This window comes from Watersipora subatra, chromosome 7 (genome assembly GCF_963576615.1).
Source record: "Watersipora subatra chromosome 7, tzWatSuba1.1, whole genome shotgun sequence".
In the NCBI taxonomy this organism is placed as follows: Eukaryota; Metazoa; Bryozoa; class Gymnolaemata; order Cheilostomatida; family Watersiporidae; genus Watersipora; species Watersipora subatra.
In genome coordinates, this window is record NC_088714.1 from 13,569,258 (window position 1) to 13,582,106 (window position 12,849).

Genomic DNA, 12,849 nt, shown 5'->3' on the forward strand with positions numbered 1-12,849 from the left:
TCCTGGACCTTGATGATGTAATACAGGATTGAGGAGCATGGTGACTGAGACTTCTGAAAATTACATAAATGTAAATGTATCTGTTCATAAAAATTTCACTGTAGTCATTGTTTGTGAATGTTTAATTTTTCAAGCTTAAGTTAAACGTAGCTAATCAGATAAGCTAGAAACAGATATACAACATAGCGTACCTCTAAAATAATTATAAGAGATGCTGAAGTGTTCTTGAAGCTTGCAATATTGAACTGCGGTTTGGGTAGCTCTGAAATAATCCCAAGAAATATAAGTGTAAAACTGGAAATTTGATTTTAAAACATTAACTTTCAAATTTAACAATGAGAGCCTGAAATCATTTAGCCTGCATATAAACTTTTCATCAACCTTTTACGCATGAACTAAGATAATAAATAAAAGTGGACAAAATCTGTAGCAAAAGTTGCACTTTTGAAATGTTTTAATAGCAATATTTGTTGCGCTAGCTTAAATTAAAACTACTGTCATTTTTATTAAAGAACATATAAACTAGAAATTAGACTTAATTACAGCAAAGATCTCTTCAAGGAACATTGTATTATTACCTTTTTTTGGTCACATACTATTAGAGGAGCATGTGTGAAATAACTTGAAGTCTGCGGATATTCATATAACTAGACAAATATTTAGTGCTTAAATTGTTTTACTATAGATATTTACTCACAAGTATCTGATGCGTAGTTATCTAGAATGCGCTAAAAATCTAAAAATACCCATCATATGCTCTCTATAATTTTATAGAATTCTTATTGTTTCTATGAGCAAGTCAGGAGTGGTAAATAGGAAATGGGGTGCGATTAATATTTTTGAGCGCTTTGAGATTATCAAACTGTCTGTTCCTGATTCAAATCTCTTCTAGATTATTATTGAAACACTAATACTGCTTTCTCTAGATTATTATCAATTTGTTAGTATCAAACGATTATATTATTAACGAACGATATTATTGAGATGCTTGTATCACCCCAGTTTTTCAAGTCGATAAAAAAACACTGTCATAAAACTGACAAGCTGTTAGACAAAAACAGTGATTTTTATTTATACTTTTTTAATAAAGTAGTTTTAATAATCAATATAATGGAGTTTTTTCTAGAAAAAAATCTTGAAATGCTGAATAATAGATAAACTAGACCAAAAGACACAACACTTGCAGAATCTAATAAAACAAAAGTGTGAAACTGCTCGAGTGAACACAAGTAAATTTTTGTACTACTACTTCTTAAATCATTTTTGTACACTACTAATTATGACGACAACAAAAAGACAACTGATATAGCGCACTTGATGCAATTTGGAGTGTAGAAATGTACCCAAGTGTCGTCCACCAAATTAGAATTGGATCACGAGGCTGAGTTGCAGTGCTAGTTTTGATTCGCAAAGTAGTTTGAGCTTGTCACTTCAAATTTGGATTTGAAATGTTGCAGCAGCCATAAGAGTCATGAGAAAAAAAATGCAGTAGCGAAAAGGTTAAAAAAGAGCATATGAAGGTAGGTTTACTTTTAGAGGGTATAGTAGAAACAAGAATTAATATATCTGACTCAAAAGAGATTGAGGTGAAAGAGATGCATTGAGATACATTGACAGAAAAGCTCACCACTAATTTTCACAATAAGAAAATCGTAGTGTACAAAAAGCCCAAGGTTTGTGCATTGAGCAAAAAAAAGAAAGGAGGAATGATAGGTTCATCAAAAGAGCTGAGTGTGTAGCGAATACATGAAAATTGGCTACCTTTAAAATGGCATATTGTTGCTAATTGTCATCAAGCAGATGTTCAATAAATGAGAGAGTTGTAAATTGTTAGGCAACCTATACCTAAACTCAAAAAGAGTAAAGACAACTTGCATAATATTTGAGCAAGAAATGGTCAAATAAACAATCATCAAAAGCCCAGTAGAAATATTGGTCTGCCGGAGATTAATAATGTAGAAGAGGAAATGAGTAAACTTCAGGGCAAAGATGTTTCCAGTGAGACAGGAGAGGTAGATAGAGTTGGATATAGTAGGTATAATAACTCTAGCAGATGAAGCAGTATCTATTATATAAGATATCATGATAGCTATGACAGAGGAAGCACAGGTCAAGGAAGAGGTTGCTATAGCTGTGGGAAAACCATTTGGCCAAGAACTTCTGACAAATCAATTGATGCAGATACAAAGCGTCAAAGGCAGGTTGTCTTTTGTGTGGAGAACTAAACTTTCAAAGGTAATGTCTAAAGAATGGCCATAAAAAGAGGCTTAAGAAAGAGTTAATGTGGTTAGTAAAAAAGTTTTGAGCCCAGAACAGTCTTTGTGACCAGCAGAGAGGAAATCTTTTTTAGATATGCGTTAGAAGTAAAGATGAAATGTGCAAAAAGGTATGTTTTAGAGTAGAAAATGTGTTTTTTGTCCCTGTAAATACTGCAAGCCAATTAAATGCAGCCATTTAAAAAACTTAAAAGAATTTACTTAGGCAGATATGCATAATATAGGCGTAAATGAGATGTTGTGGATAAAATGAAGCTGATCTTGATTAAACTATAGGTTTAACCTTACACTATAGTTTATTATAGTGATGACTGTGAGACCAGTGACTTATGAGGTAAAAGATAGGCTCAGTTGTTTGGGAACCATACTGTTTCCAGAAATGTTTAGAATCAATTTTAAAGAAAAGCCCGTTTGTTCTCTTTTGCTTGCACATGCTCAAACATGTACCATTAGATTTATATAAGCTACCAGGTGCCAATTAGGAAATATGAACAAATTTGGGGCGATAGAGAGCATAAACAAGTTTACGGTTTGGTACTCAGAAATAGTGGTGGCGCTTAAAATGAATGGTAAGGGGAGGCTGTGTGCGAATCTAGCTCATTTGAATAAAGGTGCTCTAGAGAATATTCTCCAACATGCCGTTTGAAGAATACACCTGTGGCATTTAAGGCTAGTACATTCTTGAGCAAGATGGATTCAAATTTGGGATTGTGACAAGGGAGGCTGACTGAGGATATTGTCGAGGTATTGTCCAGACTATCTGTAGGCAGAGAGAATTTGTGTGGAAAGATCATCGAAGCAAGAACAGGTTTCCAAGTCAATACCTAAGCAATCGACGCCATGAACGGGCCAAGTCCAGACTACAGGCTACATGACAACCGTAAGACTTCCGGTCAGCCAAAAGTCGGCTATCGAGTTGACCCTGCTACCAAAAGGCAGAGCCAAATGAGAAGCAAGAGTATAAAATGAGCAACTGAAACCACGAAGACCAGAGCATCTGGAAGTCTCATCCCATGCATAGCATTTGTATGCGCACTACTCTTTACTGTATTATGTAACTGCGAAATACGTACATTTGTTGCCTCACACTCGAATGATTTGTTTCCTTGTGAAACAAATAGAGGAACTCAGTTGGTTCCTTCACAATATAGTTTAGTGATCAGGTATTAGTTTGGTCATCCAAAATCTGGCAGAGACTTGTGATGCTTGTATACACTATTAAAGGATGAATTATTTATCCTTGATTAACGGTGAGTTGATAAAGGGTCAATGAGAAATGTTAGGCACTGAATTGTTTGAGTTTGAGAAAAAGTGGTTGGCAGTGTTTTTTGATTATTTTGGAGATAGATACAGGTCATCCAAATGGCTAATCTAATGTGCTTCCTATTAGTGAATAAGTTTGGCCCTACGTGTATATTGGTACAGGCATAGTATTCTGCTGTGTATTTAGTTAAATAATATCCCTTTTTTAAAGTAGCAAAAGGAGCTCATGGAGGCAAACCAGATAAAGTACCTGAATAGTTGCTCCCACTTTCACAAAAGTAACCATTTAAATTATAGTGTGAGATAAATGGTTGAATCTATGTAAAAAAGAACCAATTAAACTGAGTTCTCTTCTGCCTTATGTGAAACCATTATTGCGGACTTCATGCAGGTTTAAAGAGCGAATGTTTGAAGTAAAGTTAAGATATGGTTTGCGATGTTTAGGCTTGAGTGCTAAGGATTTTAAAGAATTTTACTGCAGTGACAGGTGACTGAAATCGATAGAGAAAAAATTCTTTTGATAGAGGACATGAGTATGGGGATTCAGAGCCTTAACTGAGAGAAATGATATCAAATTTCAGTTAGACCACAGCGACCGCAGCAAAAAAGGGCTTGTTATGTTTAATTTAAAGAACCATGTAGTTATTAGCTAGATATTAACGGTAAGTGGTTGAGGTTGAAAACTCATTAAGGAAGAGAGTTGATCCTTAGGAATAATAAAATGAGTGTTGCTGCTGATGGTGCATATGCATATGCTGCTGCATATGCCAGTAATATGAGGAGTACTAGTGCTGTTAATCCTATTAAACAAGGTAGAGTAAGTAAAGCTTTCCCTTGTTACTATCACTATTATTAAATTGAGTTTTTCAGCGATGGCAGTTAAGCTGTGATCAAAACATATTAAGATTGATAGTAGATGAGAAAAATTTGATTGTGCAAGTGAACAGTTTAGAAATTAAAAAATGATTTAGTACTTTCGGTTTGTTGATGGCAGTTTATGTGGCTGATAGCTAAGGAGAATCAGACAACTGGCAATAACATTGTCGGTTGTCGGAAGGTTAAGGCCCTTAAGGTAATTTGTCTAGGGGACACAACATTAAAAGGTAAATTGATATTCTGAAAATGACTGCAAATTTGAAGTTGGTGGTCAACAAGAAGCCATATTTTGCAGATTATGGCTCTTGCTTGAGGGTAGGCCTAAGCATAATTTTATATGAAAATGACTTCGATGAGATTAGTTTTCTGAATTGTATTATATTCTGTCTGATCTATTCAGCAATAAACATCGCATTGCCTTGCATCGCCTTGCATCGCCTTTAGCAAATTACATTCCAAATGAATAAACAGATATGCTAATTGAAAACTGAAAAAAAGAACATATCTCCAGTTTTTATTTAAAGAGTGATTGAAAAACCTCTAAAAAGAGGCTATTTTTTGATTTTGATTTTTGAAACGCTGAATGCAATGCTCACTCTAAACGGCAATGTTCAATATTTTTTTCAAATTTCCTCTAAAAAAGACTGAAGGCCTAAAAATAAAGTAACCATTAAAGCAGCTGGCATGTGGTTCAACACTTCGGCATTTTTGTGTGCACTTGCTGGTGGCAGCATGTTTCGAAAGACAAAGCATATGACACCGAAAGGCGCATGAGGCTGGTGAATGCAGAGAGTTGGTATACCATGTGGGTAAAGCCAAATGGTTGCCATTTTAGAGGCAAGATAATAGCCTAAAGGACTCGACACAAAAACGTTTACCCTCTTTAATTATGGCCAACTAGATCTGCAACGAAATGGCCATGAGGCTAGTTAGAGAGAGAGCAGGCATGAGTCTCAAGGAAAAGGGGAAAAAACCTGACGATTTGCTAAGCAGACAAAAGTTGGTGCTCAAGGGCTGCCTCTCTACTGACTCAACACCCTAAAACTCTCCAGCAGACTGGAATTGTTCATTGCTGACTGTCAGCTGAACTGGCAGTCACCAATGACTGCCAGCTGTCTGCCAGTTGATCGGCTGGCTGCCTGTCGGGCAACTGACAGCAATGACTGCCAAACTGGCTGGCTGCCAGTTTTGACTGCCGGCTGAACTGGCAGTGAGCAGCGAAGCTAGACTTACTGAACAACCTACCACCAGTGTCAGGCCTCTCCTAAATTAAGCTTGCTCAAATCTTTGGTTGTCAGACAGCTACCCAAATGTTAAACAACTAACTAGAAAAAAACTCGGCCACTGCTATAGCTTGGCAAAATGAGGGCTGACTTGCTTAGACATAGAAGCTTAGTCAAAGAACAAAAATTTTGCTGAGCAAGGAGTGTGCTGGCTAAAGCACGAAACTGGGCAACAGTGGCTATGGGATCAGCTTATTGCCTTTTTTGGCTGTAACATAGAGATTTCCACTGCTACTAATAAAACTAGTATAATATATATAAATATATATATACGTATATATATATGTATATATATATATATATATATATATATATATATATATATATATATATATATATATATATATATAGAACAATTTATATATACCTATGTACATATAAATTGTTTTCTCACCCCGATTAACCTATATGGGTTGTAATTTCTGCTCTAACTCGGGTCTCCTACTAGAGACCTGGGAGTTTGAGCACTTGCCTCAAGATCTCAGCCGTTCCCAATAGTGCACTTTTTTGCAACTCCCTTTAGTTGATTGCTGTTGGTATTTGGGCAAGCCACATTTTATGTGCAGGTGTTACTGCGCCCTGTGCCCCAATGACTACTAGAATTACAGTTGTTCTTACTTCCCAGCATTTTACAAGCTCCTCTCCAAAGAGGAGATATTTCTCTACATTTTTTGCTGGCTCTATTGTAGTCATTGGGTACTGCTAAATCTATTATAGTAGCCCTCTTGTTCTTCTTATCTACCCGCACTATATCTGGTTAGTTTGCTAGAACATGTTTGTCAGTCCAGATGTAGAAATTCAAGATGATCTTAGCCAAATCATTTTCATTGACCTTTACAGGAGCTTTCCACCAGTATTGTGGTTGATTAAGGCCATTCTAATCCCGTAGACTTCTGTACAAAATACCTGCAACATGATTATGCTGATCAGTGTATGCATTTCCTCCGGACTGGTTCCATCCACTGATGTTGTGTTAGATGGTTTCAGGTGCATCTCTGCACAATCTGCATCTAGGATTGTTTTCAGTGTGATAGATTTTTGTTTGGAGTTGCCTTGTTAGGAGCAACTGCTCTTCGGCTGCCATGAGTAGCGACTCTGTATTGGCTGTTAGGCTTTCTTTGTTCAGCCAAATATATGTTTGGTGGAGATTGCCAACCTTGGATATTTGTCGGTGATAAGCACCGTGAAGAGGTTTCGTGTGCCAGTCAATTTCCTCATCATCAGGGCGAAGGTCCATTGTAAGAGCAGCCGATTGAAATTCAGCTAGCAACTTATCTGAAGTGGCCATGGAGGCTGCATAAGCTTTGATGCTTTGCTCTTCTGCTTTCACTGTCTGCTTTACACTTTTGAGTCCCCTACTGCCATCTTTTCTATCGAGATACAATCTAGTAGTATCAGATTTTGGGTTGAGTGTTCCATGCATGGTCAGCAGTTTACGAGTTGCTATATCTGTTTCCTTGATGGCTTCCTCAGTCCACTTTATTATGCCTGCTGGATATCTTATTACTGGCAGTGCGTAGGTATTTATTGCCATGACTTAGCTTTTGGCATTGAGCTGGCTCCGTAGGACCTGCCGAAGGCGTTTCTTGTATTTGGTAATGGCTTTGTGACATACCTCGGCTATGTGGTTGATGTTGCTTTGCATAATCTCCAAGTACTTGTACCCTTCTTCTATATCTTTGATGGCACCATTTGGCATTCTTAGGCCATCTATCTGTGAGCATAGAATGGTCTTTCTTAAGAATTAGCCTTCCAAATTTCTCAATACCGAAGGTCATTCCAATGTCCTTGCGGTATACCTGAGTGAGATGTATTAGCGAATCAATGTCCATTTCTTTGTTAGCGTACAGTTTGATGTCATCTATGTAGAAGATGTGGTTTATCTTGGTGCCACTCTCAAACTGGTACCCATATTGAGTCTTTTCCAGCATATTGCTTAGAGGGTTTAGGCATATGCAGAAGAGCAGCAGTGATAAGGAGTCACCTTGATAGATGCCTCGCTTAATTTTACACTCGCCAGCTTTTTGCCATTAGCCTCCAGTTCTGTCTTCCATTTGGTCATTGACATCTTGATGAATGCCACAAGAGCAGGGTAAAAATTGTACATACTGAGGCACTCAAATATCCGACTATGGGGAATTGAGTCATCGGCCTTTTTGTAGTCGATCCAAGCCATGGCAATATTGGTATGCCTTCTGCTGTCTTGTCAGACCGTTCGATCCACCACTAACTGATGTTTGGCTCTTCGAGTATTGCGCCTAATTCCTTTCTGAGCACTGGTCATATAGTGACTCATGTGCTTTTCCAGTTTGTCTGCAACTCTTCCTGAGAGCAGTTTCCAGGTGGTGGGCAAGCACGTTATCGGTCGATAAATTTTGGGAATCGGCCCCTGCATTGGATCTTTTATCAGAAGTACAGTTCATCCTTTGGTCAGCCATTCCGGATGGTCACCCTGTTCTATTAGGCATTCCATCTGCTTAGCCATTCTAGTGTGAAGTGATGTCAATTTCTTCAACCAGAAGGCTTGAATCATGTTATGGCTAGGTGCTGCCCAGCTCTTTATATGCTGCACTCGGCACTTGATGTCCACTTCGCTGATGGTGAGTCCTTGCTGAGCCACAGTGTGTTGGTGGCTCTCTTTAAGCCTCTTCAGCCAATTTGCAGTCGTGTTATGAGTAGTCTCTTTCTCCTAGATGTCCTTCCAGAACTTTGAGGTGCTGGATTGGGGAGGATCTGACATTGGCCTCCGCAGTTCACCTTTGAACTGAGAATACACTTTAGATGGATTATTGATGAACATTTTGTTCATTCTCTTGTTATCCCGCTGTTTTGTGTACCGCTACAGTCGTGCCGAGAGTGCTACTAGCTGCTGTTTGGCAGATTCTAGAGCTTCCATTGTGGCTTCCATATTTGGACGCTCCAAACTGTGGTTAGATCTCTCACTGAGCCTACTAACTTTCTTGCGCAAGTCCTTGATCTTTTTTTGTAGCCTCAGCTGCCAGGATGGAATGGCTTGAAGCCTTGTTGACATTGGCTTAATACCCATCTCCTCCAAGATGACGGTTGCCGTACTGTAGATTAAGGCATTAGTCTCACTGATCGATCCAGTTGAGATCGATTCTAGTGCCAAGTTAATGTCTTCTAACAGCTTCTTGGGTATGGTCTTGCTAACTCTCCGTAGTGGTACCCTGCTTCCATAATCATTAGCAGCTGACATCTTGTTAATGATATTTTCCGCAAGCTCCTTTACCCTTGGGTCAAGGTCAAAATGCATGTTTTCTTCAACTTGTGAGTCAACCCAAGATTGGGTATGTGTGACAGTGTGTGTTGATATGCACTCCTCATTGGTCGAGGTTACTTGGGTGAACTGTTCCCTAATTTCATCTACCTCAATTTCTGATATGAGGTGCCGCTTGATTATGTTACTCCTCTAAGCTACAAGCTGATTAGCGGTTAGTGGCAATTTAGGGCGCATGTTTATCCCCAGTTGACGCATCCTTCCCATATAGCCTCACTTTGGAGGTTCACTCATAAAGTAGCACTGCATGAGGTCCGTGTTATCAGTCCAAGTCCATTTCATCCGTATTGAACCAGTAGCCCATTTTCCACTGCCTTGTCCTGGTTCAGCTACAGGCAGGGCGGACCTTGTTTGACCGGGCGACGTCGGAGCCGGCATGGCTTTGGTTTTTGCACTCATCATAGAGGTTGTAGGCATTATACAAGCAAGGGTCTTGTCTAAGGACCGCCAGAAGGGTGCAGTTGTTGGGGTTTGAATCTAGGACCTAATAATCACTGACCCGACACCTTACCAACTGCGCTATCTGTCCTGTATATATACATGTATATATACATATATATATATATATATATGTATGTGTGAGTATGTGTGTGTGTGTGTGTGGGTGCGTGTGTGTATATATATTTGCCTTACATACTCAAAGAGGTGTGGTTCCTTGTAAAATAATAAAGACATACAGCAATTTCCTTTACAATATTTTCTTCTGGAAGAGACTGAGGACACGTTGGAATAAAGTATGAATAATATTTGGAAATGATGAAAGCGTGCAGGGTGATAACAGAAAGGACATGACAGAGGATAAAGATTTTGAGTGAGATAGAGTAGTTGTCAGGGAAGGCGCAAGTATGGTCAAGGAGAATGATAGATGCAGGGAAAATCTTCAAGTTTAGGCCATTCAAGTTTTTAAGAGCCAAAAATTGATTGCGGCCAAAGTGAATAGAGGCAATATGTTAGAATATTCAGTACATAGGAAGTGGTGAGACAAAGAAAAGTAAAGGCTTAATGAAAAAGCGACAGGATGAGGTAAAGACTAGGATTAAGAGACAGTTGAAATAGGAGCTTGTGGTTACTGAGTTGACGTTTTGGCCAGAGTTGGATTTAATCAAGCATGGTAGGGAGGATAAGAAGTAAATACTAAGAAGAGATGCGAAAGAGGGTTGAGAAGGCTAGAAGGTAGGAATAGAGTAAGACTGAAGGAAAGTTTAAGAGTGAGAGGCAAATGATTCGGGTCACCAAAAACATTAAGCTGGGTAGGAAAATTTTTGTATAGCTCTATATTCATACTTTACAAGTTTTGCACTATCTGATTTTATGATTTTATTAACAAAATCATAAGGCCAACGAAGATAGTAAAAATATTTTTTCAAAAACGTCAAAAAATCAAAACAGATGGTGAATAGATACCTTATTTACGATGATAGAGAACAGCAAGTAGTATATGGTAGGTATATGGTGTGTAAATACAAAAGGACTGATAGTAACTGGGTGTGATAAAAAGGCGATGAATAAAGAAGGAACTACGATGTGTAACATTGTGAACTTGACACAGGTCAAATGACACAGTTACATTTTCCACCTCACAATTAGTTCTTATGTCAAGTCTACTAAATAAATTTAAACATACTTATTTCAAAAGTCTTATTCTAGCATTATACTATACATGCAGCCAATCGCTCCTATCAGACTTGCTAATACATGCTGGAATACTGTTTACTGATGTGCTACATAAATTAAAACAAGGTTGGTTGTCAAGAAACATTGATTATTTTGCAAAAACTGAAAAAAGTATGCTTTAAATAAAATATTTAAATCATTTGATTTTTTGTGGCAAGTTTGATGTGCACAACTTGTTAAACAATCAAAGCATAAATGAACAGGTCATAATCCTGCTAGATTTTGATGGCCATTTAATTACAAATAGACATAAATATGATTTTATAATCGGCACATTAATATATCAAACAGTATCTTGAAAAAATGGGTATTCTACATTGATCTCTTTTTAACAACTAAAATAATGACCACACACTTTTTTTAAATTGTGACAGCCAAAATGTATGTAGTAAAAACAGGATCTAGAAGAATTTTATTATAACCAGAAATGAGTACAAATCATAAGGCACTGAGTGGAGTCACCTCAACTATAAGCACATTCAATCTTCACTGCTTTGAAAAAAAATTGATTCAAGACTCTTGGAGTTTTATAGGTTTGCATACTTTCTTTTTTGTCATTTTTAATTGTCTGTTAAGACCTTATTATTTAAGAACAATGTAAACTTAGCCTATCATTAATGTATTTGCATATTCTGATAACATAGCCAAACTACATAATTGTTAGGAGAAAAAAAAACGTTTTTGTGTGGTTTGAATGATTTAATAGATACAAGCTTAAGATTAACTTGAGAAAAAATAGTGAAATCAGAAAAAAATTGCTTAGGGAAACCAAAACCAAGATAAAATAATATATTATGCAGGTGTGTTTGGGCGCTTCTCATTAGATGGCTGTTTGAGAATATACTGGCAGATTTCGGAATGATTAAAATTTAACTTGGTCACTGAAACTCATGTTTATATGTAAGCTTCTCAACAAGAAAAATAAACTGTTAGAAGCAAAAGATACATGCCATTAGAAACGGTAATTAAAAAAGCAAAGCCTAAAATTACATCGTAAAAATGAAATACTCAAACGGAAATCCAAATGTTAAAAGGGTCTAAAAATGACAAATTATGTAGCTTAAAGACATCCAATTAATGATTAAATAAAATTTTTATGCCTAGTAATGACAAATTAGCAAGACAGAAAAATATCGAAGTAATGCTTTTTGATCAGTCACTGACTAATCACACATCAAAACCTTTTATTGATAACTTGATTTGATCCCCGGTTAAGCTAAAAAACTGGAACTAATAGTTAAAATAAAACAACCATTCAAAAAATTTTAAATAACTGCTGCAAAAAAGCAGATCTAACAGATTTCGCAGCTGCTATTATTATTCTTATTATTATTATTACTATCATTAGTTGTTTTGCTTAACATTAAAAAAGTGCAGCGTGGAGCGAATCTCATTCCACATTAGCACTTAGCACGTGTTCAATATGTATATAATTTACAGCTAAGCACAAATGCATCAGTGTATACATGGACAATCTAAAGCTTTTACATATTTACTTTTTAAATTAGTTATTTTTTATTTATTTATTCCTTTGATAGGTTTCTCATACTTTTGAGCTAGAAAGTAAATAATACAAATATATTGCTTTGGGACCTTTTATTTTGACTTACTTTTGATAAAACGATATTTTGATTGTTTTTGACTGAATTTATAAAAAAATGTTCTCAAATAGAACATACGGCAATTTGTTTGACACAACTTACATATATAAAAAGACAAGCTATTATTGGTATGTACCTGTGCATGGTATAATTGTAGAGACTGTAGCAGAAGGACCAAATCCTTTAGTAGTATTTGCCTGTATTTCACAAGTTACAGATTGCCCAGCTTTATATCCACAATCTTCTAATAATGTTGAAACAGTTTCACTCCATGCAGTTCTGTTAGTGCATCGATGCTAAAACGGAAGTTATTCATCAGCAGATCGCAGCTTGTTTTCAGTAAAATAACATACTAACAAACTGCCGAAATTTCACAATAAAATGTCTTTCAGATCACTGCTAATGACAAAAACTACTAACAGCTATATAATGTTATATAAATTTCCAAGTTTGCTTATTCATCCATCTGTACTTTTGTCTTCTGTTTAGCTCAGTGGCTCTTAACCTGGGTTCGATCGAACCCTAGTAGTTCAGTGAGTCGGTCTCAGGAGACCGGTGGCGCCTCTGTCGGGGAGGTC

At 37.0% G+C, this 12,849-nt stretch overlaps 1 protein-coding gene across 1 annotated transcript in view; it reads right to left on the reverse strand.

Annotated features, from left to right (window-relative positions):
- Nucleotides 1-140: 140 nt before the first annotated feature.
- Nucleotides 141-12,849, reverse strand: part of LOC137400442 (ephrin type-B receptor 3-like) — a 29,872-nt gene continuing 17,163 nt past the window's right edge. Inside the window, exons 3-4 of the mRNA XM_068086769.1 lie at nucleotides 12,408-12,567; nucleotides 141-262 (exon numbers count right to left, since the gene is read on the reverse strand). Of these exons, the coding sequence (XP_067942870.1) occupies nucleotides 141-262; nucleotides 12,408-12,567 (282 nt within the window). The remainder of the gene's footprint in view (nucleotides 263-12,407; nucleotides 12,568-12,849) is intronic.